The sequence below is a fragment of the Penicillium crustosum genome (genome assembly GCF_028827405.1).
Source record: "Penicillium crustosum strain IBT 35664 chromosome Unknown utg000001l_segment0_segment0, whole genome shotgun sequence".
Classification (NCBI taxonomy): Eukaryota; Fungi; Ascomycota; class Eurotiomycetes; order Eurotiales; family Aspergillaceae; genus Penicillium; species Penicillium crustosum.
The window spans coordinates 563023-590404 of NW_026623122.1; the positions used below are offsets into that span (position 1 = coordinate 563023).

Consider the following 27382-nt stretch of genomic DNA (forward strand, 5'->3'; position numbering starts at 1 on the left):
CAGCCACTAACTCAATATCGAGGCACATTTCATAAAGGGGATAAACGTACCGATGAAGCCATCTCTACTACGTAACTAACAGCCATTAAGGAAATAAGAAAATAAACATATATAAGTAGAAGATTGCTCCGGGTTGATTGTGCATAGTTGTATTGGTCATCAATGGCCAACAGGGCGATGTGGTATCGTAACAGGGTATAGTTCTCTGAGGGACAGTCCAGTGTCCTCGACTCGAAGAAGAGTTGGTTCATCACATAGGAGAAGAATGAAAAGAAGAGTAAAAGCACAAATCGCTGGAAAGAAGTACAAACACAGATAATATACAGGCCAGTATTCCTTCACAGAAGGAATACCAAGCAGAACAGACGAGTCGATCGCTTACCCCAGACCCCGGGAAGAGTGGATAGTGTTCAAGAAATGTTCGAAATGGAAATGAACTATCGTTTGTAAACTGCCCTCCAGTCCCACGAACACCCCCAAACGGTCATAGACGACAATGATGAAAAGCAAAAGTCATGTATTTCCTGACAAGGGATGCAGAAGGATGGAAGCGGCGATTCACGACCAAGAGGTCTGGAGTGGCGGAATACGCGATGCATAATCCAGCACTGAACGGGGAAAGGATGCCGAGGATCCATTGATATCCCAAAAATGCTATGCAAAAGTAAAAAGTGGGTAGAAAAGGGGCTGGGGAAAGTAAAGGACCATATTGTAGTTGACCCCAGGCCATATAGAAATCAAACTCCAAAAAAAAAAACATTCAATATATCGCTTGAAAGGCAGGCACGCTCTCCTGCGCGAATCTCATAAAACTCCGCAGAAATTCTGCATCTGGGTAGGCATTGACGGAAAGTGTACGTGGCTGTTGATGATCCCATGGGACCATCAACGGCTCGCCAATGCTAGGTATCGTTAGGATGCTAGATCACCGCATTGGTGGAACAGAATCGCTGAAAGTACTTTCGTTAGCTTCCTTATACATTGAAACTATCAAATGAAAGAAAATGCATACCTTGATACAGGGCACAGCCTCAATATCCAGCAAACTCAGCCTCAAGCCATATCGCGGCCACTGACCTTAGTCTCGGCAAGTTGAGGGGTATTGCTGACAGGTGTGAAGGATTCAGTGGTCTGCCGGGATATATTGCTGCCACTGGAAGCGATGCTACGACCACTCTTCCCGCTGCTCTGGCTATCACGACGGGAGTCGTCTGTATCCACGAAGGAAGACATTTGGCGCTGGGTGTATTGTAGCATGGAGCGATTGTAGTCTTCCAGCGAGGCGCGAGAGGGATCCAGCGACCGGTAAGAATTGACCAGGGCCTCATTGGACATGGTATCCACGTTATCAGAGCCTGTGAACATGGTGTGGATATTTTCGGTTGCTTGCTGTATTTGGGTGGGTTGACTCATGGTGGAAGGAAATGTGTCTTCAAGGTGAAACGGTCAGTTTAAGTTTCAGGGCAAGGTAGGTATCAGACAGCTGCAGAAGTGTGGAAAAAAAAAGTTGAGCAATAGTATTGTTGTGGGTGGTTGTGACAGGGATGAGGCTGACATCAGTACGACGATCACCGTGGGGTGGAGGTTGGGCTGTGGGTGCCGTGGGGAAACAAGATGGTACTGGTTTCCCAGTCAATTCAACAGTTAACTCACCTGTGATATTGAAATATTTCAAGATCTAACCAATTAGGCCCGTTATGTTGGATAGTAAAGGTACTGAGAGTCGTGGGTAGACAAGACGATGTGTAAATCAGTGGAAATCCAAGTGTATGTATATTTCGGGCTAAGGATATAAAATGGGCAGAGGAAAGTGTTATGGGGCAGGATTCAGGAGTTAGGGCACATATACGAAGAACTGGATCCAATTTGGGAGCAAGGTTAATATATAAGACACGCGTGGCTCCACATGAGGACTGAAATCACATCGGGTGGTCGAAGATGGCAAACGCACCCGCCTCTGATAGGTCAATAAGTTGCCTAATTTCTCTTCCGCCCATGGTAAATACAAGAGATCTCTACCGATTACACCGAGGGGAGTACGGTGACATAATTGGCCGAAAGGGGGGCGGGAGGAGGGGGGAGGGTATTTTCTCCTAGGCGACATCATAAGAAGCATCATAAACCCCAGCCTTTAGTATTTGTACAAAGTAGGTAAGTGAATACCGTCGACCTATTGGGTATGTCGTATAGCATAATGTGGGGTCAAATCATCATCACAGGACGTTATGAACTAACTAATATCCACATGTGCACGGAGACTGGTGAACTTCCGGGAGCGATATCATCAGTCGTTCCACCCATGGATTGGTCACAGTGCTTCGATGAGGTCACTGGGGAATGTGAATGACCATTGAGAGCCGAAGGCGTTTTGAGATCGGCACAATTACAGTCCGGTCCCCTGCAGATCTTTACCTGACGTTTACAGGACGAATCATAATTGAATTATCATGGCCTTTGAGGGGCGAGGCCCATGTCGCATTCTGTATCGATACGAGATAGGGTGTCCTTTGGAAGGAAAATGTGGGCATCACTAGTGGAGCCCCGGTAAAGGAGTGAGAAACATGCTGTTACAAAGCCGCAGATTGGGGTGTGGTTCTACTCCGTAGTGGGTAGTAAGATGCTTGGATACATCGATTGATTCACACTAAACCAATAGTCGGCTTGGCATGCCCATCAGAATCAATGTAATCCGTGTGGCCGAAAGCAGTAAATGCGCCTGCACAAGAAATTGGTAGTGCAGTAGCTGAGGCTCATGTTGGAGCTATGCCGTCATACCCCGAGGCACCGGGGCGATCCGAGCAATCGATTTGATTTTGGGCTTCGGCCGGCCATCAGATACCGATAATCGCCGGTCATAGAAATGGCAAACGAAATTAGAGTATCAGAGTCACCCGAGACAGACTTGGTTATCAAAAGTGGAACGTTCTTCTGCGGAAGGTGAGCTTGAAGCCGAAACAGTTTGGTACATCGTATCAAAGGCATGGAGGTTTTCAGCCACAGTGGAGACACAGTTTGCAGCAGATGAAGGTTTAATTGAAATTTTGACTGCTTTCATTCGCCGAATTATCAGAAATGAACGCAATAGGAAGAAATGGAGACGCTGTGGAGATGAACTAGTGATTTCCTTGGGGGAATGTACCAATCTTGGCATTGATGCCTGAGGCAGAACGACACCTGACGTCAGTGAGCCCTCATCTTTAGATGTTACTTAGGTAGTTAACTAAGTTAGGTATGTAGTGACTACATTGTATATTAACCTCACGCTATTCTATATTGGAAATAGTGATAAATACATCGGGTTCCCCACAGAAGAATCCCAGATACGGTACCAGAATCAGGAAATCCTATTGTCTATAGACTCTGACGCTCTCCAATGGTCGTAACCAAACTTGTGTTACGATATGGAATATTGGGGTAGTTCCACCATATTGGAGCCCATACTTGTTCCTATAAGAAAACTAAATCGACCAGAACGATCGATAAGATACATGGGCCAGTGACAGGGGTGTTCGCATCGAAGGAAGCATAGAGGTGGGACGGAGTTATGTATTTGCCATCCATGAACCCTGGACGAAACTTGATGCCAGTGGGGAGAGGCAAATTGTTGCAGGATCGGCACGGCACCGAACATATCAGAGTCATTATCACAACTTGCCTCTTCGATACTGTAGTTGTACATTTTGCTCAATTTGAAGAGGCCAACAGGATTGGGTGGCATACCAGCGCAAGCCGGAGTTTATATCCAGCATATAGGATCCCCTTTGCCCCGAGGGATGTTTCATGTAGGGGCCACCCAGCAACGCCAGAGCGGTTTGGATTACTCTCTATATTGTCATTTACAGACATGATCAGCCATCTAACTTTTCAGGCCCGGCGACCTAATTTTGAAGAGGAACCAGTCTAATCCAGCTGGCACCGGTCTAGACCAAAGTCGGTGATATGGTGGGCTTATAATACCACAAATATGCAGACTAGAAAGATATCTTCTCATCAAGTTAGCGGAGGGAGAATAATACTCATGTGATATCAAAGTTGACTGGAACTCTACGCGATGTCGTCAGTAGAAAGAAACTTGTGGAGTACAGTACATGTTTTAGCCCCCTTTACAACATAGTCTGATAGAGTCCGAACCATACCACTGCTCCACCTCAAGGGCCCGATCCCAGACATGACAGCATACAAGTTGTGTCAACATCCGAACATGTCAAAAACAAGCGTGTAAGACATGCTCCGTAATCCGTACATATTACCGAAATGTCAACTTGCGGGTCTTTCTCTGCCTATTAAGTGTCAATGAATGAGTATTCACGGTCCACTTTCTTCATTATCCCATTCCATGTCGTGCCTGGTCTGAAGGCCTGAGCCACATACGAACCCACAAGTCACTAGACTGCCCAAATCAAATACAGTACTTTATACATACTTTTCATGTTGTATGTCTTAGTGCACGCCGATCAATTGAAACAGTAGATACCCGAGATTGACAATTCCTAGCGCGTATCAAATGATATCACACCGCAGCCTCTGACGGCGATCCTTACGATGTATTGTAAGCCAAAGGAGCACGAAGGCATACTATGTATGTACCTATGTTGCACATCGTAGTGAGCATATGATATCACTGGAAGCAATTTAACTGCACGGAGCCGATTGTTACCGGCATCGCTTCACGTCATAGGTCTTTGCCCTGGATGTCCATCGGCAGCCTATCTCCACACATTCGTTATTGCATGTTTATGATTTGGCTGCACGCTCTTGTATATTGCGGGCCAGGATGAGAAGCCCAAAAACTTGTTTTGGATAGGGTATCGGCCTCGATAGTATTATGTACAACCTTGCCCCTTAGCTGGACAGCACTCAACGCGCTAGCATTCATGAATGCATCTGGACTTGTGTTTACCATATTTCCTAACATCATATATGGAGAAGATAACGTCTAACTGACGTACGAAACCGGTTCGAAGCCAATCAGTATGATCTGTATGTGAGCTTTCGCCTCTGCTCTGCGCTCTGGTCGCAAATATATGCCGTAAGTCATTCCACATACTCTATTTCACATACTAACTGGAGGATTTCCTTCACTCAAAAACAGGTTCCATCACTCCGAGCATTCAGTACCCGGTTCCCCGGCTGCACGGTCATCCCGGATGGTAGGTGCCGGGAGGCGCGAAGCATGAGAACGGGCCCAGCGGACTTTTTCAGCGGTCTCGACTCATCAACAGCCCATCTAGGCTCCCCGATGGAAACCTTCGTTCGAACATAAACCGGTTCTACCTCTGCGAATATACAACATGCAGCAACGATTGCCCTCGTCTCCCCAGCTGCGCTATGGTTCAGTGCTTATTGATGATCAGCGACAGCGGACCTGATCTCCTATTTGCAGACCTTCCTTCGACGGAATCCGGTTATACCCCTGTGGCCATGGAGTAGAGAGCTCGAGGCGTACAGCATATACTATTGAGTATCTCGAACATGGAGCACAGAGCTGGGGGGGGTACATCATACACCATCGGACATCTCAAGCATGCAGTTCCTCGGTGTGTTTTGATCCTGCTGTGTCAATCGATCTTCCCTTGGTGAGTTGTAAGCCTCCTACCTAGTACAATGCCGTAGAAGCTCAGCCTGAGCCCAAGTTGCTTTAAATACCAAATATTCACTTCAACTGCTCATCTTTGGAATGCCATACGATCAACAGCGACTTCGACTCAAGGCCAACTACTATACCGAATACATTTCCCAATTAGTCCAGACAGATAAGAACATCATAGATTTTGAACAGAAATAACTAGGCCAACACGCCAATATGGAAGGTAGTAAAATGCATCATATTATTGTTCATGCTCATGCTCACATCACACGTAACCTGTTTCAAAAGAATGTTATTAAACATCCACCAAATATGATAGACAACAGCGGCAAAATAGTCCAGACATGACCATGCCTTGCGCCTATATCCAACCTTCAAACGCGGGGGCAAAAATGAACATACCTTTCCGGGCACCTTGGAAGAAGAAGCGCACAACAAAGACCTGCAACGCAGCCATGGAAACCATCATCAAAGACTCGATCACACTGAAGTTGAAAATCCGACGCTCGGTACTCCGCACGGTACTGAAGTTACGGTTCTCACGTGTACGGAAGTACTTCTGGTTGCGGGAGACGGTGGAGAGTTGTGCAGAGAGCTTGTAGATGGACTCCTCCAGACTGGAGGTTTGTTCGGGGCTAGCGCCCTGGCGGGAGGGAAGCTGGGCGCGCTGTTCGTTCTCGACCTGTATGTTACAATGGCTCAATTAGCGTTTGTTCACTGCTTCTTTGAGTCGACGGATATGGAACGGATATGTGAAACGTACGGCGATCTCGAAGTCGACCATCTTCTCGGCGAAGGTGGACATCTCATTGTTGAAGCAGAAGGTGTACTCGCCGACGCTCTGGGCAGTGAAGACAAAGTCACCCTGGCGCTCCTTTGTGCCGTCTAGAACGATCTTGCCGCCCGGTGCGGTGACGGAGTAGTCGACATCAAACGAACCGCCGGATTGGACCTGCATCGTACAACATCAGTATTTGGCACCACACCGTATATACATAGCTCCACAACCAAAACATTTATCATATAATGAATGTGTTATAGCTGGATAATCAATTGGACGTACCGCGAAGTAGAAGGCCACTTTGGCGTTGTTCTGATCAACATTCGTGAAGAAGCATGCTTTCTCGTTCGCCTCGAGTCTGTAGGTGAGGGCGGTTGCGGTCACGGATGAGACCAGGGAGGCCAGGCCGGCGAAAAGAGCGAACCGCATTGTGAGAAAGATGTACCGAGAGGGGACCGTTGAACTGGGGGATGATATCCGCGTCAGGAGATGGCGTTCTGGCCAACTTTGTGTTCCGCTGTTTGATTTGTTTGCATCCACCCAAACAAACTTCCGTATATATCGACTAAGTCGATTCTTGACTACTTCATGAGTCTATTTTGTAAACGAAATGCACGACACATGAGAAAATAGACAATCTGCACTCATGATATAGACGGAATGTCTTCTACTGCGGCTGGTTACATAAAATACTACGGAAAAAAAAGACAAAGGCATGATCATCGCATCAGGGTGTCGCTGCTCATGTACCGGATTGCAGCATACAGCCCTCCATCAACTCGTAACCCCCAGCGCCATGACTTAACAATTGTTTAGCGAATCGAGAATCCATCACTCTTGCCCCAGAAGCTGCGGTTCTTGTTGGGATGATCAAGACCCAGGAAGTCGTCTGCACCAGCCGCTACATCTGACAAGATATCACCTGAGAGGGGGTAAGTCAGTCCGAGAGAATATTTTGTAATGGGATCGAAGGAAAAAGACTCACCATCTTCGAGATACTTGGCGTTAGAGAATGATGCCCGGGGAACCACGGCGAACTTGATCTTCTCAAAGTTCTTGCCCTTGATCTGTGTGCGGGCGGAAAGACGTTTCTTTGTCTCCGCGAAAAGTTCTCCAGGCTTCACAACAAACTTGAAGGGGATTCCGTGAGTGCGGTTGGGTTCGCGATCGAAGCTGAATACGCCAATGGTGCGGTCTTCAGCGTCCAACTTCAATTCCTCCGATGGGATCTTTTCGGCGTAGAGCGTGGCGTACTCGTTAATGGCAGCCACATTTTGTTCTTCCCGAAGCTCTTTGTAGACCTTTCCACTGTGTGTTTCGGCAATCCGGATGGGTTCATCGCCCAGCTCCAACTTCTGTTGCAACGCAGACAGAAGATCTGCCACAGTGCCACTGCGGGGAACTAAGAGCTCAACAATCTCCTACTTAAATGTTAGCCAAATCCCAGCGTCATCGATAGGGAATCCTTAACACGAACCTCCTTGGTAACGCCATCGGGGAGCCATGTCACTTTGAAGCACTTCTTACTCTCATAGTCACTCAAACTCATGTCCAGTACCTCGTAGTACAAAGCGTCTGCCCGGTGCATAGTGTACCCGTATGCACCATATTGACCGTTGAGTATTTGTGAGAGATTCTGATTGATGTTGCGCTTCAGGAAAGGCTTGGCCTTGCCAGTACTGGCCATCACAGGTGCGAATCGAAGATGAGTCTCGTCCACCTTGAGATGCTCACCAACCTTCTTGGCGAACTGGTCATAGGTCATCTTGCGGCTGAGAGTCAAGTAGAAAGTATCTCCTTCATTGGTCTTGATCGGGGCGAATTGAACTTCCATGCGGTTCAAAAGGTAATCGTAGAATTGCCGAGCGTCTGTGTAAAGTGCTGAGGGTGGCAGTTCGGACTCCTTGACTGCGCGCTGGAAGGTAATGATGTCGCCGTCCTGAATTTCAGATTGCTGGAAAGTCTGCTTCGGTTTCATAACATCGATCATGGTGTGTTTGATCTCTTCGAACAGCAAGAAGTCTGTACCGGCAGGCCAATCCATCTTGGAAAGAATTGTCGGGGCCAGCTCGCTCACCTTCTGGTTCTTTTGAACGTAGACGGAGCAAACACCAGTCAATGTCTGGGCCGTGATGTCGAAGTTCTTGAGGAAAATGAGAATCGAATCATTATCGGGCCACGAAATAGGCTTTCCGTCCGCGCCGGTGGGTGCCACCTCCATCCACAAGCGGAAGAGCTGGCCTTTAGTGCCGTATTTGTTGTATGCCTCCTCAACAGTCATCTCTGGATCGCGGATGACCTGATCGGGTCGGGTTGTCTTGTTCTGACGGTTTACCATGACCCAGAATCGAATGGATTCTGGTTTAAGGCCTCGTTCTTCGGCGATTTCCTGTGCGAATTCGCTCACTTTCTTTGCCCGAAGAATCTTGTATGGCGTGGGAAGGGCCGGATCGTCCGCAGGCAGGTCATTGCTAGTCAGATCGAAGCCGTGGTGGTTTCGGAATCCATCCTCATTGAGGAGGCCGACATTCATGTAAAGATGGGCTTCTTCTCTCTCTTTCTTCCGACGCAGCATCTCCACCCGGTCCTCAGACATACGCTTCTCTATTTCACAGTTAGCCAACCGGTCAACTCTCCCAAAGAACTAGAATCTCTGGACATACCAATGTGAGAGGGCACATCATCCTTTGTGACTGGTAATAATACATTATCCTGTCTCGTCTTCCGGATGTACACCAACATGTAGGCGTTGTTTGTGCGAATAGCCGATCGCCCTCCAGTCGCTCCGTTCGTGCGCTGCTGGGAGTCTCCGTAGTTCTCATCGAGGACTTCTTTGTCAGTAGCTCGGTTGACTCGGTCATCATCAAAGCGGTACCAGTGTCCATCCTTGGTGGGCTTCAGGAAGGCATAGTAATGTCCAGCATCGAGGTTACCGCTGTGGACGAGAACACCATGCAATTGGTAAACCCAGGACTCCGACTTGTCAGCGCTCTCAGAAAGATACGGAGCCGCATCGAACTCCATAGGGAATGTGTGATAATCATTGACCTTGGCCATCATGTCAAGGTTGAGGTCGTACTCGAAACGTTTGAGGTGAAGATGCAGAACGGGAGGGAAGCTTTCGAAGATGACACCCTTCTTGGCGTCCTGCAGACCGTATGGCTGCCCAGCTTCGTACTTGTTCTCGCCCTCCAATGTCTCGACCTGAATGTAATCTCTGAAGCTGTCGTCTAAGGTCTTGTTGCCTCGAACATTGAGTTGAATATCCCAGAAGTCTTCCACGCGGGAAGACTCGTAATCGACATTGATGCAAGAAATATACGTTTTTGTTTTTCCGACGAACAGATCAGGTAGAACTTTTTCTGCAACGGTACCTTTCATCTTGTGCTCTAATCTTTCCATGAGCTTTCGTGAGAGCTCCTGTACATCTTGCTGTTCAAAGATCTGGCTGGATTGCCAGCCAAAAGACGCGGTAAGCTCGGTTGTGGAAACTGCAACGTCGTTGGTCTGCAGGTTGTAAAATAGTCTCTGGAGGGCCCACGCGCTGTTTTCACGGGAAGCTTCCTGGTCAGTTGGTATTTGGTAGACGGCCTAAGGATGTCCATTAGTCTCAGTAGTTAAGGGGGCAATCGAAGTTTTCTTTTCGTACCTTGCGGAAAGCATTTGTGAAATAGAGCGACTGCAAAAGTGAGTTCAAGTAGCATGTAGCTCCCTGGTTCCTCAATCCCACCATTCCAGTCTCCTTCTTCGAGTCGTAACTAAAAAGAAGTTAGTTTCGCTCGGTCAAACTTCCCGGAGAGAACGCACTTTTGGAAACTGTGCCATAAGACACCCGTGGGATCCTTCACTACACGAACATAGGCCGTGACAAGTGCCTCATCGTCTTGCACCAACGGGACTGATTTTCCCTCCCACGCGTGGCTGAACAGACCTTTGAGGTCGGAAAATCGAGTGAAACCCCAGTCTCCTTCCTCGGCGGTAAAACGGTGGGTTGCAACTAAAATCCAACTCAGCATTCTAACCAAACAATCCCTTAGGAATTGAATATCTTACCGTGGTGTGTATAAATGGAAGGATCGTTCACATTCGACAACACCAGCGCGAACTGCACACAAGCATACCAGTTCTCCGGTGGTCCACCTTCCCACGCATGTTCGAGGTAAAACGAGGCGAATTCGGTCTGGTTTCCGTAGGGGAAAAAGAGGATGCGCCTATTCTCGAGTCAGATCCATTGCCGGCACAAAGCCATAAGAGCCAAATCCCGGCAAAGAGATTTCAGGCACTCACCACGGGGAGTCACCACATCGGAAGATGGGTCCGTGTGACTTGCGCTCCATCTTCCGCCATTCTGACAAGTGCCATGTGTTGTGGACTTCGTCTAGGGTTTCGAGGTCGGGGTTTTTGGGGAGGACCTTTGCCATCATCGCCGCGTCTGTGTCCACCATCTTGATTAGCAACCACTCAACACAGACAAGCAAACAGGGTGTATATTTCTCGAGGGCGATCTCATCTAGGTGCCATGCTTTGTCCAGTTCACCCGTCAAACCGCCCTCCTGCTTGTGGTTTAGGGAAAGGAAAAAAAGCAACAAAGAACATACGATCATCTGCGGTCGGTGCGGACTCAGGCTCATCGGATCCCGACCGGGAAACGACGACGACATCGGTCTTTTCGGCAGGGTATTGGTCATAATCATCGACAAGCATGTCGTTCTCCGCGAGCTGGTAGAACAGGGTTAGGTCCAATGACGACACTAGCGAGGGGCACGGTCGGGGGATCTCTCACGTTTTCCATCGCGGAAAGCGCCTTCCCGTCCCGGAAGGCGTCAGAGTTTGTATTTTAAGGAAGTTTTGTGAATAAAAAGACAGAATGTTGGAAAGAAATACACTGTAGAGCCTGGTGGTGGAGGAAATTCGTCTGAACCCGCAAAATAATAAGGGCCGGAGCTAGCGGTGGCGGAGCCTCGAGGGCTCGGCAGTGATATTGAAAGGATGTTGTTTATGTTGTATGAGATCTGTCTTTGATTAGATGCTTATTTATAGAGTTCATATAGCTTTTTTTTCAATGAGCTCTGAATTCTCGCTCTCTCTCTATCGGATTGAAGTCAATAGTTTGTTTAATTGGTAGTGTGCAATAATATATGCAGAAGTACTGAGGTGCGGAGTATACGGTGAAAAAAGCCCTATTTTGTACCAGTCTGATTTATCGATATGTACGGGAGTAGATAGCATAGATACAAAGATACATATGTATGTTTTAGTTCTGCATGCCAATCGATATGTGTATCTCTTTGCATGCTCTCAATCATCCAAATTTCCCCAGTTCACCCTCAGATGATCCAAATCCATGAGCTGATGATGCGTTAGCCCCAAGTCCGTGCGAGTTGCCTCAGATCCGAGGTAACTTGGGATGAGAACTCAAATCGTATGACATTGGCATCTGTAGATTTTGAAACACACATATATAGACCCCAGGATATATATGGAGATATATATTTATGTATATAAAGACGAGCAAAACAAAACTGAAAGCATACAAGTCTGTTGGTGTCACATGCTTCTAAGGTTGACTCACCGCCCGGCAACCCCAAACTCTGGAAGTCTCAACTACGCGCGTGCACAAGATAGTGAACCCTTATATGGTCTCGGTACTTATTGAATGAGTGCATGGAGCACAATGAGGTTGACTTATCCAGCTAGAAGCTGGCAGCTCCTCCGATCTCCCTTGAAACGCTGCTATTCTGGAGCTCACAGCCCGCCACCATGGCGGCCAGTTTCTGCAGTAGATGAGTATGCATGACTCACCTTGATAAAGCTTAAAATGGTACATAATACTGACTGGGATGTGCTGGCAGATGGGTGGAACGAGCTATCCGACCTATCAGTCTTCGTCAGTTGACATTTTTTGGTCGTACGTTGACCGAACCTCGACTCATCAGTTCTGCTAACTATGTGCGGACTGAGCTACCTACTCGGTAAGTTGGGAGACAATCTGCAGAAGTCCTTCCAAAATAGCAAAAAATCTGACCATGGTCTATTGAATAGTCTTGCGCATCGTCTGCGGGACATCCAGCAGCTACCATATGTGGTAGTTGCCAATCCGCATCTCACCCTTGTATACGAACTGTACTACAAAGCATTCGAGCGAGCTCGGGTGGTTCCTGAGATCCGGACCCTTGAAGATAATGACCGTTTCTGTGATATCCTGAAAGAAATGCTACGAGAGCATCTGATTGCGATTCCCAACCTGGCGATGGGAGTGCTGGAATGCCGCAATCTCGCTCCAGCGGACGAAATGGACCGGTTAATGAACACACTTTTGCGAGCGGTATGTAAGGTCGACCTCCTATCTACCTCCTAGCTGACAATTATCTCCTCGGTAGCGAATCTCTCGCCGAGTCATCGCAGAGCAACACCTAGCTCTAACCGAAACCTTCAACTCGCCATGGCATTTCCCCGATTCCCACGACCGAACCGACATGAACGCAGACTTTGTGGGTGAAGTGTTCCTAAAGTGCAAGGCGAAGGAGGTAGTCGAGAGATGTGGGAAGGTCGCACAGGATCTGATGCGGAACATATCAGGGTCGACTCAGATCCCCGCGATCACCGTCAAGGGCCATGTCGACGCCACCTTTCCTTATATATTGAGCCACTTGGAATATATCATCGGAGAACTTCTCCGCAACTCAGTGCAAGCAGTGATGGAGAAATACCAAGATTCGACCGAACCCCCACCACCCATCGAAGTGCTCGTGTGCGAGACCCCGCAGCATGTGATAATGCGCATATCGGATCAAGGAGGAGGAATCCCTCGTGAGATTTTGCCATACCTGTGGTCCTTCAGCAAGGGTCCTCGCACGCAATCGCGGCTGGAAAATCTTGGACAGGTCCCAGCAATGGCGGCGACGATGCAAGAACTGCAAGTGTCACACGACCTGAAACACACCGGCCGAGATTCGTACCATGAAGGATCTCTGGACACGTTGACATCACGACCACCCAATCTCCGCCTGGGGATGGGTCTCCCCATGAGCCGAGTCTATGCTGAATATTGGGCAGGCAGTTTGGAACTGCACAGTCTCGAAGGGTATGGAGTCGACGCATTTTTGCAGATCTCAAAGCTTGGAAACAAGAACGAGCAAGTTACAACCCGGGCGGCGATTGATGCGGTGTAAGAACTTGATACTGGGGATCTTACAGGAAATGTATTCCCAGTACTTCTACATCTGTTCCAAGTCCGTCCAACGTACCTGCCTGGTCAATTGTACTTGCAATGTACGGGCCAGACACCAGCCACATATATTGGATGTGGCATGTGGCGGTGACAGTTCGGGATGACGTCATTATCCGTTCCAGCAAATCAGTTTCACGGCTGCCTCAGCCCTACCTGCACAGGCGGTGCCCTTTCAAATCCCAGTCATGACGTCGTGGTTAAGACTAACATGAAACACCTTAACTCCCCTGCGGGTGACTACACACCTATTTATATCTTCATCCTCCTCTTTGCAATCCTCCTCCTCAGTTTTCTGGCCACTACCGATTTCAGACCTCGATCAGCCAAGCCTGAACAATAACACCACATACATCAAACACCAAACACCACCACAATCATGGCCGGCGCTTGCTCGACGCTTTGTTTGATCATCATCACCTTATTCAGTAAGTCAAAACTTTCTGTTACCTGAAAAACCTCCAAAAAACACCACCCCACGTAGTGGTCCCTGATCGCTCTACATGTATCAACCCATCCCCACCAGAATGACCCGCTAACAAAATCAACAGTTCCCCCTCTTGGTGTCTTTATGATTGCAGGCTGCGGAGTTGACTTCTGGATCAACGTTCTGCTCACAATTCTCGGGTGAGTGTTATACAAGATATCCAGACTCCCATTGTATTCGAAAACTAACCGTATCTCCCAGCTACTTCCCCGGACACATCCACGCCTTCTATTTGGAATATGTCTATTATGATCGTCGCGATAGTGACCCACTGACTCGTGCCTCTCAACGGCCCGCACCGGGCGTCTACTCCGACCGCATCCAGAATGGAGGCCATCGTCATACACCCGCAGACCTTAATTACGGTACCGTGTGATTTTCTTTCGATACCTCCGAACTCTTGTTCGACATGCTTGACCCCGTCTGTCGACGGTCGGCATTCTCTAAGACTGTGAACCTAAGCGTGTCTCTACCTCTTCTGTATCTATAGCGTCGATCCTTGTTCTTCATTCGAGTGTAACTGGATCCCTCTGAAACAATAAATAAAACAAGGATTGGTTCCCACTCCAATGAGGATGCGTTTCATATGTATCATTTTTCAAAATGCAACTGTAGGAGGTGAGCATTCTAGAAGCTCCCAAAAATAAAAATAAAAACACAGGTAGATCCCAACTCCGAATCTCAACAGACCTAACCAAAGCTTATACATTGGCCTTCTCCACCTTCTCCGCCTCCTTAGCCCTCTTCTCCGCAGCAGCCTTCCTATTGTCCTTCACCGCGGGGAAATCAAAAGGCTCGCTACTAACAATAGTCCCCTCAGTCCTGGGCGCAGCACCAGTACCAGGCGCCCACAACAGAGCCCCAACCCAAGGCTGAACATTCCATCCAACATGAAGAGTAACATTCTGGCGCTCCGCCAGACGACCAGAAATATCACTGATCTGATACTTACCCTTCTGACCACGCAGTCTCAGAACACCGGGCGCAAGAGCCTCCTTCTTACTCTTAGCCGCCTTAGCCGACTTAGCATGGCGCTTCGCATTCCTCTTCGCCGCAGACACAGCCTCAGATGTAACAGACGAGGGAAGAAGTGCGAGGACCTGGTCTTTGAGGATATCCCATGAATACGGCGACGGGGTCGCGGGGATGATAGTGTCCCAGATGATGGACTCCGAGAGACGGACTTGCGAGCCGGGGATATCGGAGGAGGAGTAGGTAGCGTAGACGTAGACGAAGAGCTGTTTTGTGTTCCAGTTGAAGAGGGGGCTTAGGTCGGCGTCTAGGTCGAAGCGGAGCTGGGCGTATTCTTCGCGTTTGGTTGAGTAATAGTTTGGTCGGCCTCTGGCACTGGAAATGGGTATTAGTATATGGGGGTTTGTTTGTTTTTGTATGCTTTTTTGTCCCGAGACAGTATAGGGTTGGAGGGAGAATGGGAAATCGCGTATTCAACTTACACCTGGACGTTCTTCAGTTGCACTGAGGCAGTGGCCTCGTCTGCTGGGAAGAAGATGACCGAGACGGCTGCCAGTGCGCTGACGACCAGCGCGACTGTAGTGAAGAAGCCGAATACGGCCTGGATGCGGTTCAAGGAGGAATGCATGGTGTGTTTGGGGTCGAATTGAGAAGATGAAGCCAGCTGGGCCTGTTTGGATGTTTGGGTCTTATCGATAAGCGGAATCTATAGACCGGCCCCAAGGCTGTCATCTCCGCATAGATAACCCATTGGCTTCGGTCCTCTCTCTTTTATGACTCTTTGTACACTGAGCTTGAGCTGGATTTGGAAATCCATATATTACCTCAATTCCATAAAATCTGCTATCTCAGAGTCTCACTCAACCCTCACGCAAAAACCAACAAACCCACGAAGCCCAACCCCACACCAAACACAATAATGGGCGACCACGTCCTCTTCTTCTATGGTACGTCCATCTCGGATCAAGATAAAGCAAAGAGCTAAAAACCTTCTAGGAACCCTGATGGTTCCGCAAATCCTGTTTAAAGTAATCTACGGCCAGGCAAACCCAGAACCCTGGCAAGAAGCCATGCTCCGCTTCCAACCCGCCATTCTACACGGGTACCGACGGCACCGGGTGCAGGATGCCGATTTCCCAGGCATCGCGGCAGTGCCAAAGTCAGCAGTTGAGACGGAGAAGTCATCTGATCCGAAAACCAACGCTGGGACATCTGTTATAGGAACCCTCGTGTCGGGACTTACAGACGGCGACCTTTACCGACTGGATAGGTTCGAGGGGTCTGATTATGACAAGAGACTGGTCGTTGTGCGCCCGCTGCAGGAGTCGCATGGTGATAACGGCCAGTCTGGCGAGGGGAGTGCTCCTGAGAGCCAGCTGCGCGAAATGCTGAATGCGGCAGGTGTTGAGGTTACTGATAAGGGGAAGGAGGAGGAGATTTCGGCTGTGACTTATGTGTGGACAGCTGGGAAGGATATGCTCGAGGATACGGAATGGGATTTTGAGTCGTTTAGGAGGGATAAGATGGCGTGGTGGGTTGGGGTTGGGGCGAATGAGAGTGAGTGGTAGCTCATTCACGTGCCTAATCATATGTAGTTATTGTTGGTACGTTGCTGAAAAATAACGATTAAATTCGCATTGCGATGCGGACGGTGGTATCTGATGCTATGGTTGTAAAGACATGAAGGAAAAAAACACCATCCTTCTCTCATCGAACGCCGAAGCAGGGCTATGCGATGGACATGCCATGACGCACACGGGTTAAACGCTAAAACAACAGTGAACATATTTGATTCATGAAGTAGACGGTCAGTTCCGGTCCAGCCGGTACCATGTTCGGATGTCGAGATTATCTTAGACAATAGGGTAGTATCACTTGGATGAACAGACTCATCTCTTTCGCGAAGGGCCTCGTGGGCTGTGTTTCCTTCGTTCTTTTCGTGTAGGGGGCGGTGTGTCTCGTACTCCAGGCTCTTCTTGGCTACCGGGTACTTGGATAATGGGTTCCTCCCTTGGTGGAGCAACATGGCGATTCTGCGACTTTGTGTCTGCAGGTGGGTTGGAGGATGACTTTTGTGGTTTTGAGTGTTTTTCGGTAGGTAAGAGATGCATCTGGTCCGCGGTTGAATCTTCACTCGAGTCTTCGGACTTTGAATGCACAGTCTTCACAGCGTCCTTTACAGGATCTGTATCATGCTGAGACTCAGGTACCACATCGACATCTGCAAGTTCTTCTTGACAAGGAAGGGGCGGGCCAAGTAGGAATGAAACGGGTCGTCTGGCTGCCATGACTGGTTCATCGGCTTCCCGCTGTTCCTCGTACAGCTCGTCCAGGAACTTGCCAAAACGGTATCTCAGGAGACCAGAGGCTAGTGGAGGCCAATCATCGTTAGAACTCATACTCCGCTGGAGCACCTTCGTGATGAACCAGTCAGGGCTTTGAACGAACTTCTCCAAGTAAGCCAGCAGATAAAGACCGCAGTCCCAGAAATTGGGCTGAAGGGGGATATCGCGTGCTCGCATGCCCTTGATTTCGGTCGGGTCGAGTTCCACGCCGCGTTTAGACACCGCTTCGCGGCAGAGGTACTCGCGGAGGATTTTGATGGTGGGGGAGCGAGACATATCGAGGGAGTCAAATGTGATGATTGTTGTTTGGTTGGGATCCAGCTTTAACCCAGATCTCTTCTTCTTGGATTTGTGTGTCGGTTGCGACGCCGCAGCCTGGTCTTGGGCGAGCTTTTGGGCGGCGAATTTGGAGAGATTTGGGGGTGGAAGTGGTTGCTGGTCAAGTGTATCCCGGATCGCATGCTTGTCCCGTTCAATCTGAAGGGAAGCAAGGTCCCCACTGGTCTGAGATCCCTTTCCAATCTTCCGGGATTGACTGGCCTTGTCAGAAGCGTTGGGCTCTGACTTTAACCTCTGTTCCGGCTCAGGGGTCTCCTCAATTTCCTGGATCTCACTCTCAGACGCATTGGATGATTCTTTCTGTAGAGTCGGTGTTTGAACCGGCTCTACGCCGTCGGCAGAACCAAGAGACAAACTTGGCAAGTTGCAAATAATTGCGACATACCAATGCGCACTCTCATTGATGGGAACGACGATATAATCATAACTGAAGAGATCGACGTTCCGAGTCCACTTCTCAACACCACCGTAGTTGATCCCACGGTCCCCCCGTGGGGTGTTCGTGAGAGTCGCAAAGAGGTAGGTATTGAAGAAGTAGATTCGTCTCGCAGCCTCTTTGTTAGTGCGTTCAAGATGGTCCTGAAGGAAACGCATGTATAGGGCGATCAGGTTATCGTTCAGGAAGTCATCCCGAAGTAGCCGTTCACGATCGCCGAGGGTGACCTCGGCCTTCTTCTTTCCATTTCGCGGATACACCAACGGTTTTTTCCACTTGTACCTGAAAGAATCATCTCTGAGAAGTGAGCTCGAGTGTGCTTCGGATGTAACGTCTCCATTCAACACGCCGGGCTTGTTAGCGACACGGCGGGTAGACGACCGGGTTTCGCGTTCCGGTGGGTTGATGGTAGATCGAACATCGACTTCGGTGTCGTTATCAAGAGGGAGGGAATTATGTTGCTCTGTGGCATACGCTTGAGAATCAACGCCATTTCCATATTTCCCCTTTTCCTGAGCAGAGCGTTTGATCTCAAGTAGATTCACATTGTTGACTTCACCATGGTCATCTCTCAAGGACTTTGAAAGTTTGGGTCGTCGCGAGGGAGGAGAGTGCGCAGGATCGGGATCTTCCACCAAGTCATCAAGAAGCCGCTTCTTGGGCAGCTTGTTCTCCAGTGGGAATTGCTTTTCGTATTTCAAAAAAGCCTTGTCCATCCATTTCCTTTTCTAATGTTAGTAAAATGCGAACTCATCTAAAAGATTGCCAATAAAACCTACATCTCTTTGATAGGACGCTGGACCTTGGCGTTGACTTGTTCCAACACTTCCAGGAACATGAGTTTTTCGTCGGCGGTCCAAAACTCAACGTCGAGCTGGTCGTCTGCTGGGACGGAACTCTGTAGCATTTTGATTCTCACTTTCCGGCTGGGGGGCTCGCCGATGAAGATTTGACGAATTTGGTGAAAAGGTATTGATATTGTGTTACCCTGGCCGAGGGCATTCTCACGAAGTTCAAGACCTTCCTTAGTTGAATAAATTGAGACGAATTCCTTCATGTCGCAAGTTTTGCCGAAGGAGCCGGTTCGGAAGTAGCGCAATGGGTGTTTCTTATCAGAGTTCTTTTGAGATACCTTGGCCTTTTTTGTGATTGGTGATGGCGGCGAAATTCGGGTGTCGGACGGGGAGCGTTTTCGAGTCGGTGGTGATATGTGCATTCCGGGGTTGGATGGGCGAGTGGTTTGAATTTGTATTCCTGAGAAGGATCTAGGTACCGGATGTGTGGTGGTGTCGCCCTGAAGTTCATCTGGACTTTCCCGGCCGTTGACAGGATGATGGATGTTTGTCGAAGGAACTGCAGTGCGATTCCGTCCAGCTCTCTTTGGTCCATCTTCAATGCTCCCAATAACAACGGCCTCGTTAGTCTGGTCAGATTTGTCATTGGCCCGAGACAGATGGGGATCCGCAGATCTCGCCTGACGGCGTTGCTGTGCTGCTGTTTCAGTGAACCTTTCATCCGGAGAGTTCACAGACGAGAATTGGCCACGCTGAGGACGAATAGAGCTTTGCGCTAGCCTGAAGTCATTCTCCAGGTCTCTGGAACCTTCATGTCGGTTGCGACGAGTTGCATTTAGGCGGGAGAGAGAGGGCTGTTCCAATTGATCCATGGCTGGGTTCACCGAGGCTGTGAGGTCGACGGTTTCACTAGTTTCACTCTGGCGTCGCATTTTCGTAGGCCGACTCGACTCTTCGAACTCATCTGCAGAGTGGCGCGAGTTCATCCGTGAAGTTTGTTGATTTGATCCTCCGTAAGAACGGACCGGCCCGCTGCTTCGGGCATTCTGTGAAAGTTTGTCCACGGGGGACGGCGCGAAGCTAGACTGTAACCGAGGATCAGATGGGATGTCATAGTCATCAATATAAATGCGGGAGTTTACCCCTGGCTTCTTGTTCCTCGCATGAAATGCCCCGGGCTTTATCTTGACAGCGTTGGAGTCACTATCAAGCACACAAAAAAAGCTGGTTAGCCACAATATCTCGAACGACTCCACACACTCGTAGAACATACGGATATCTGGCTCCGAGCAAACGAGCCTCATCTTGCCGATTCTGGGAATCTTTCTGCTGGTCCTTGTTCAACATCGGCGACAAATCACCCTGCCTGGGAATGGGTGGAGGTATCAGCTTTTGCCTGCCGGAGGGGAAAGGCGGTGGGTTCCGATGGGACATGGCTAACCGGGTAATGGGACTTAGAAAAGGGTGGAAGGGACGTGTGCGCAATGGTTCGTCTGCGGTTGTAGATCCAGTTGGGGACGAAAAAGTATCGACATAACTATGAACAACCTAATAAAATCAATTAGTCCCAAGTTGAATAAGTGAGGATAGCTTGTAACAAGAAAACAGGCAGAGCCAAGAGATAAATGCGCAAGACGAGGAGATTGCATAGGGTCGACTTATCAAAAAGCAATATGCACGGCCAAAGAGCAAATATTGGCGGGATGCGCATGGGGATATGGGAGCATACACACCGTTGGAAGAGGAGCGATCCCAGCGTTTTTGGGAGAGGTGGTTTCGGTCAGGTTGATTTCGTCAGATAACAGAGCAAAGGGATTGCGACCAGATCCAGCTGGTCGAGAACGAGGAGGGGTCGAGGGCGGTGGTCGAGCCTGCTGAGCAGCAGATCGTTGATCTTCGGTCTCGCGTTGGCGTTGGCGTCGCGGTGACAAGTTAGAGAAGAGGTCGACTAGGTTTTTAAACACAGGCATGAAGGCTGCCACAGGGTCATGATAATCTGAAGTGCATAGATCCCATTCCAATTGATTGATTGTCTCTTGTCTCTCTCTCTTTTTTTTTTTTTTTTCTCATTCATGGGACGCAAGTACGCCGCATCGTCATCTGAGCCCTAGGGCGGTCAGCATTGATTGGCGCCTGAGGATTCAGGCATTACATAGACAATTCACTGCTTGATATCTTGGAATATTGGAATAGACAAATTGGTTCAATATGTTCCAAGGGGTTGGTTGCATTGTCTGGGTGATTTACTTTATGCATACCGTTCTACCTTATTGACATTATTCACAACAAAAGCTCGATGCCCCAATGGCCCGATAGCGTGAACAATAAAACAACCCGACGTAGTTGCCAGGGTGTCTGGCTTGCATATAGCTTATTGTGCCCATATTTCCGGGACCATACACCAATACCTTTGCTTACCTTGTGCATACATAGTTGTAGTTAGGATATTTAGCAGAGCCCTAACGTCGAATAGACCAAGCTTAGGTGAAAGGGTTCTACTTCACAGAAGAAACCAATTCGTCACGCAAAGGATAGACAATACTCCCAGGCGAGAAAACCAATAGCAGCTGGTGCTGCATTCATGTTGGGTACGTAAAGGAAAAACATCACGCATGAGCTCGGTAGACACAAAAAAAAAGAAACACATAGCACAGATGAGTTCACTCAAGACATAAATCAAATCAAACCGCTTAGTTCGCCTCGATGCCCCACCGCCCCTAAGACCCAAACGCGTCCCAATGATTCGTGATTGAAGGTTTTTTTTTTCGGGTTTACTATACAGGGCCCAAGGCCAGGCTGGGATCATGGATCCGTTCATAGGGCCACAGCCGGTTTAGCCTTGTCCGAGTCATCTTGGCCTGTACGCCGCCGTTCTTGATGACCGGTGCCAGTAGCAGTCTTGTCGTGGCGAGCCTGGTCAATAGCAGAACGCTGTGCAATACTGTCGTCGTGGCTCTTCCAGATGATGTTGGTGTCTGCCGGGAAAGAAAGCAGGCGCTTGATCGTTTCTCTGAAATCAAGTTAGATATACCGTGAATGAAGTAGGGGGGCTTTTTGGTACATACCTGATCTTGATGTTGCGCCCCCCCGTCGATCCTCGTCCAAACACTCAGAACATCCTCACCACCCCGCACGCTCAGCACAGCGCCGCAGACTTCATCTCCGGCCTCCGCAAACTGATCCCCAACCATAGCCAAGAGGAGATCCTCCCAGTATCGATCGGAAACCCCCTTCTTGAAACGTACGATCCACTTACCTCCCCGCTTGTTCGCCTCATCTTCCCAGACGGGGCGAATCCCCTTCTTGAAGATATGGTAGTCGGAAACCGTAGGAAGAAGAGAGGGACGTTTAAGATGAGAGTACACCGCCCAGAAGCTCTCGACCGAAGATATCGAAGCGAGCGGCACGGTGGACTTTTCATAGTCGGAGTATTTGGGTGTCGGGGGCGGTACCAGACGATCCACGTAGACTTCAACGGGTGCTCACCAGGAGCAGCGACGGATTGGTTCTCAAAGGCCTTGCGGGTAGCCTCATCGTGTTCCAAAGGTACCTCCCGTCCGGGTGTTTTCAACTCGGAGCCACCGGGAGTCTTCGGCGCACCGAAAGAGGCGAATGCGCCGGACCCTAGGCCGAAGGCGGAGGAGGCATTAGTGGATGGGGAGGAAACGCCGCCGGATAATGGGGATATTGCGTTAAATGGATTCGAGCGGCCATGCGAGCTGTCGGGTCCGAACCGCTTCGATGGGCGGGGCAGTTCGACACGGGCACTGTCTTTCGCGTCCGCTCCGGACGTAGACAGGGACAACTTGGACGAGCTAATCAAATGGGAAAGAAAACACCAATATAAGTTACAATGGTCAACCTGGGTGAGGAGGGGCACACGACTAACTTTGTCCGGCGGGTCCACAGGTTTGCATTATCCATCGCGGCGGGTGAGAAGACTGCCCGAGACACGAGCGGTCATCAGGGGGAAAAGAAAGGATCCGTAAGAAGCGTTACACAGAGAGATGAGACGCCGGCGCTATTATCTCAGTGACGTAGTATAGTGGCAGATGGCGGGAAATTCTTGAGGAATAAGAAATTCGGGGGAGGGAAATCCAGGGAGAGTAAGTGAGTTCGAACGAAGGTAATAAGGAGGATATTGGTAATGCTGGATTTTAAAAAAGATATATCGGAATAGAGAAACAAATGTATAGAGGGGGAATCAGGTTGAAGGGGAAAAGTGTCGATATGAATCGGAGACTCGACTGCAGTTTGGAGGAGCAGCTGTCCTAACCAATCAGAGTCAGGTGAGCCCCATTTTCGCCTGCAGCCCGCACCGTCTTTTTTCCAGTTTTCCCTTTTTCTTTCATTTTTTTCTTCGGTTCTTCTTTTTCTTCTTCTTCTTTTTTTTATATCAAGACCACCAAACTCAAATCAACGCTGGCGACTCATTACTTTTTACAGCACTGGCGTTTCCGATGTGTGTGTCGAGATTAAATTGATCGCATCTAAAACCATCATCACGAGGGCTTACGAGCAACCCATGAAACGTTGATGACCTGATTGACGACACATCCATACTTTTTCTTTGTCTTCTTTGTTTTCTTTGTTTTGTTTTATGTAGTATAGGGTACTTAGGTACGTCCTATTCAATAGCAATCCATCTTGATTTCCATTTTTCCTTCCATATTTCAACGCAGTGAAGAAACTCTTTTGAGCTCTCTGGTAATCCGAGGTCTCAACCGCCCTACTACTTTGGCCTTCGGGCTCATGGGCTGGATGAGCATGCGGTCAACAGGCAAAGTCTGAGCCTTGAAATATATTTTGAAGATGCTATATATAGTTCTGTCTCTTGCAGTGACCAATGGACTGATATCTAGTAACTTACCTACATATGTACCACTAATGTGCCGCCGCATTATGAGGGTGGTTATGGTCCTGCTCATTAACGTTGTAGGGCCCGTATAGCTAGATAGATATAAAGCCAGCGAAGCAGCCCTACGCTAAGGGGGAGGTCATGTGCTTAGTAATCAAATAACAAGCTTCAACTAAGAGGCCTGCTACGACTAGGCCTTGACAAGTCCCGTGGTACCTAAGAAATTTTGGTGCTACCGCATGTATTGGTCCTAGGCATGTCAGAGCTCGAAATTGAACATAATGGTTTTTGGCCGAGCAGAAGAGTACACACCCAGGCCAACCCTTTACAAGTATCGGGAGAATATTCCGTATGAGAGCTACAATAGCCAAAAAGCGGTATTATTTCTCTCTCTAGAAACTTAAAAGCCTAATCATGCTGACCTTGTTGCAACACCCCATACGGAATGAGGTACTGTATGCGTCGGTTAGCATACCAGGCATCTGCACAAGGTGCAGTCCCAGTGGTGTTAACGCTGAGGTGGATATGGTTGATAGCCACAATCGCCAAGGTTGAGAAGATGGAACCAAAGATCAAGCCCACCGGGGAACTGACAAGAATGGACAGGAGGAGACCGTTCCTCTTCTAGGGCTTGGAGGTTTACGGTCCCCTCCCATGCTTGGGGTCATCGGGCCCTCCACCGCTTGAGGATACTCGAGAGTAGTTGGTCTCTCTTTCTCCAAACATAGTTCTTGGAGATTGCGCTTTCAAGATGGGATATTGGCAAAAATGGAGTATAAGGTAAGTATATACTCCGTACGGAGTACTGTGTTGATATTAAGGAAAAAGAAAGTGGGGCTACCCGGGTGGCCCGTCGGAGGTCCCGAGGAGACACGAGTTGGTCATAGTATGCACATACATACAGTCATGTTGCATGAGTATTTGCACCCCAGTACTTCCGTCACTTCACCGCTATTCTATACCGCCTACCTATTCCTACTAGTATACTACGCGACTACGCGCAGCGCGCAGTATACTAGTATTATACAGGCTATTACCCCCTCTTCTTCCTATTTTTTTTTACCTTTCTAACTCTTTCTCTATACTCTACTACTATGGCCCGTGGCCCAGAGCTTCCACCGCACGTTCGCGAGCGTATATGTGAGCTAAAACGCTCAGCAAAATGGGGTGCTAAACGTATTCAAAAGCACGCGTACCCTCATATCCCTCTTTCAACTATTCATTACACCTTACGCCAGGAAACAAAGCGCTCCCATGGTATCTCAATGCCTCGCCTTGGTGGTCCAAGGAAGCTTACTGAAGAGGACCGAGATCGTGTGTATGATGCTATTCAGTCCCGTCCTGATATTACGCGTGAGGATCTACTTGCTGAGGTCGATTATAAGGTTAAAGCGCACTCAATCTGGCGTTTAACCCACGAAATGGGCCTTCGAAAATGGCGGAAGATGAATCGACCCTATCTTACGCCTATTCACGCTGCAAAACGTCTTAATTGGGCCCTTACCTATCGCCACTTTACACCTGAGGACTGGAAAAGGGTCTTTTGGTCGGATGAGACTACAGTTGAACGTGGACAAGGTGCTCGGAAGGAGTGGACTTTTATTCCTCCTAAAGATCAGCTTCAAAATCGGAATTCCGGTATTCAAATGACACTCTCGAAAGGGAAGCAGTCAAAACAGATGTTTTGGGCCTGTTTCTCAGGTGCTCCACGGAAAACTGGCCTTATTCCTCTATACGGAGATCCAAATGCAGAGCGGAAGGGTATTACAAAAGAGGTTATTTATAGTCTCTACCGTGGTATCCTTCCTACCTTACTTGCAAATGAAGATGCTATCTTCCAACATGATAACGCACCTACACACACTGCTAGACTGCGACATCGCCCGTCCATGGGCACCTAGGAGGTGCCCAAGGCCCGTCCACGGTGGGCCTTGGGCTATTTGGATTTTCTAGTGCCCGTCCATAACGCCCAAGGCCCACGGGCATGCCCACGGCGGGCATGCCCACGATGCCCACCATTGCATAAAGTCACCCAAAATGGACGTATAACTCGCTGACTTTGCATAATAAATAACTGTTATTTACACCTGTTTTGCCAACTCCATGTAAAATGGCAGTTTTAATCTACAACATCTATAAATTTTACTGAAATATCTATGTATATGAGAAACTAGTATATATATGATACGAATTGGACTAAAATTTTAATCGAAATACATCATGTTGTGTGGTATTTTTATTAACTTATCAAATCATACTGTAACAGCTTGAAGATATATATTCAAGTCAGTGGTACATGCCTGGCATTTTCTATAAGTAAAATACTACTTATGGATTCTACTTTATCTCTCACTCTGGTATATTTCTTATAGGTAGATCGAAAGATAATTAGTATAATTCTTATTTTATAAGCTTATATCACTGAATTCTGTCAATTATATCACTCAAAGACTTATGTTATTATTCTAGGAGTTTTAAATCCTTCGATTGTAACTCAAGATGGGCGTTTAGGTATGTTCCCATGGGCGTGCCCACGGGCGTGCCCACGGGCATGCCCATGGACAAAGACACTTATAGCCAATCAGCTTATAATATATAGTGGGTCTACACTCAATTTACGATCTATCAGATCTATACAAAGCACCCCTTTTACTAGTAATCCTCGTTTCACACGGTCGCAAGTTACCTATTGTAAGTTCAGATCACTCACTCTCCTATAGTCGTTATATTATCCCTTACATCACATTAACCATGTCCCAACCTAGTGCCTATACCGCAGGGCCTTCTTCACTTCCTCCGAGCTCCCAACCAGACCTCTCCTACGTCGCCGATATATTTGATCCTAACCTTGATCCAAATATTGATCCCAGTCTCTTCAACAGCCAACAGACTTCTATCTCACTGATAGAGTCCGAGTTCACTCAACCGGCTATTCTTGATTGCTCTCTCAAACGCGTCGGCCCCGATCGGAGAAAGCAGTTTATCCTCTACGACGCGATGAACAACGCGTCCAAAGTAAAGTTTATCGAGTGGTGGCGTACCACAGTACGCGGCAGCAGTACTGAGACACAACAAAGGCTACGATGGGATGCAAAACACATATCAGATGTCTGGGAGAACTTCGACCAGGTAGCACATCATATTACAGGCGAACCTTTGGTCATGTGTCGGACGTGTGGGGTTACATTGCCTCATCCAAGTACAAAGCAAAGCGGCACCAATACACTCAAGCGGCATCTAGCCTCAGGCAAATGCCAAAAGGGTGGTAAAAGCAAGGCTACACAACAGTCGATTAAGGAGACCATGCAGCATATACCGGTAAGTCTTATATTATTATACCCTTCAAGATAACTAACATATTACATATTAGGCACTGGAGTTATCTTATAACTCAAAATTCTCGAATGATGAATGGGAAAGAGAGCAGATTGAATGTCTTACCAGTCTGAACCTCCCTTTCCGGATACTTGAGAGGAAGCAATTTGCTTCCTTGATTCGAATGGCACAAAAGGCTCCAGCTGAACCCACTTTACTCCATCCTCGCACTGCTCAACG

The 27382-nt window shown here is 48.4% G+C and overlaps 9 protein-coding genes across 9 annotated transcripts; 3 read left to right on the forward strand and 6 right to left on the reverse strand.

Moving 5' to 3' along the window:
• Positions 1-1053: 1053 nt before the first annotated feature.
• N7487_000220 (uncharacterized protein) lies at positions 1054-1413 on the reverse strand (the record flags this gene model as incomplete). Its single annotated transcript, XM_056867969.1, has 1 exon — positions 1054-1413. One exon carries the CDS (start codon positions 1411-1413, stop codon positions 1054-1056), a length of 360 nt encoding a protein of 119 aa, XP_056732753.1.
• A 4439-nt stretch (positions 1414-5852) lies between these two features.
• N7487_000221 (p24 family protein) lies at positions 5853-6797 on the reverse strand (the record flags this gene model as incomplete). The annotated part of the gene is made up of 4 exons (XM_056867970.1): positions 5853-5863; positions 5990-6269; positions 6351-6539; positions 6651-6797. 4 exons carry the CDS (start codon positions 6795-6797, stop codon positions 5853-5855), a joined length of 627 nt encoding a protein of 208 aa, XP_056732754.1.
• Positions 6798-7180: 383 nt separating this feature from the next.
• On the reverse strand, positions 7181-11160 carry N7487_000222 (ubiquitin-specific protease UBP15; the record flags this gene model as incomplete). Its single annotated transcript, XM_056867971.1, has 10 exons — positions 7181-7290; positions 7354-7789; positions 7846-8972; positions 9032-9959; positions 10018-10126; positions 10176-10365; positions 10422-10579; positions 10656-10800; positions 10967-11087; positions 11152-11160. 10 exons carry the CDS (start codon positions 11158-11160, stop codon positions 7181-7183), a joined length of 3333 nt encoding a protein of 1110 aa, XP_056732755.1.
• An 819-nt stretch (positions 11161-11979) lies between these two features.
• Positions 11980-13540, forward strand: N7487_000223 (protein kinase PKP2; the record flags this gene model as incomplete). The annotated part of the gene is made up of 4 exons (XM_056867972.1): positions 11980-12155; positions 12221-12340; positions 12411-12693; positions 12749-13540. The coding sequence occupies exons 1-4, from the start codon at positions 12025-12027 to the stop codon at positions 13538-13540; spliced, it is 1326 nt and encodes a 441-aa protein (XP_056732756.1). The 5' UTR covers positions 11980-12024.
• Positions 13541-13975: 435 nt separating this feature from the next.
• On the forward strand, positions 13976-14459 carry N7487_000224 (YqaE/Pmp3 family membrane protein; the record flags this gene model as incomplete). The annotated part of the gene is made up of 3 exons (XM_056867973.1): positions 13976-14024; positions 14148-14223; positions 14285-14459. 3 exons carry the CDS (start codon positions 13976-13978, stop codon positions 14457-14459), a joined length of 300 nt encoding a protein of 99 aa, XP_056732757.1.
• A 325-nt stretch (positions 14460-14784) lies between these two features.
• Positions 14785-15707, reverse strand: N7487_000225 (signal peptidase complex subunit SPC3; the record flags this gene model as incomplete). The annotated part of the gene is made up of 2 exons (XM_056867974.1): positions 15538-15707; positions 14785-15430 (listed from the first exon to the last, which is right to left on the reverse strand). Exons 1-2 carry the CDS (start codon positions 15681-15683, stop codon positions 14785-14787), a joined length of 792 nt encoding a protein of 263 aa, XP_056732758.1. The 5' UTR covers positions 15684-15707.
• A 267-nt stretch (positions 15708-15974) lies between these two features.
• N7487_000226 (gamma-glutamylcyclotransferase family protein) lies at positions 15975-16623 on the forward strand (the record flags this gene model as incomplete). The annotated part of the gene is made up of 2 exons (XM_056867975.1): positions 15975-16002; positions 16052-16623. The coding sequence occupies 2 exons, from the start codon at positions 15975-15977 to the stop codon at positions 16621-16623; spliced, it is 600 nt and encodes a 199-aa protein (XP_056732759.1).
• A 321-nt stretch (positions 16624-16944) lies between these two features.
• N7487_000227 (uncharacterized protein) lies at positions 16945-20939 on the reverse strand (the record flags this gene model as incomplete). The annotated part of the gene is made up of 4 exons (XM_056867976.1): positions 16945-18898; positions 18955-20172; positions 20243-20517; positions 20703-20939. The coding sequence occupies 4 exons, from the start codon at positions 20937-20939 to the stop codon at positions 16945-16947; spliced, it is 3684 nt and encodes a 1227-aa protein (XP_056732760.1).
• Positions 20940-21783: 844 nt separating this feature from the next.
• N7487_000228 (eukaryotic translation initiation factor 4E) lies at positions 21784-22893 on the reverse strand (the record flags this gene model as incomplete). Its single annotated transcript, XM_056867977.1, has 4 exons — positions 21784-21966; positions 22035-22382; positions 22427-22784; positions 22859-22893. 4 exons carry the CDS (start codon positions 22891-22893, stop codon positions 21784-21786), a joined length of 924 nt encoding a protein of 307 aa, XP_056732761.1.
• Positions 22894-27382: the final 4489 nt, after the last annotated feature.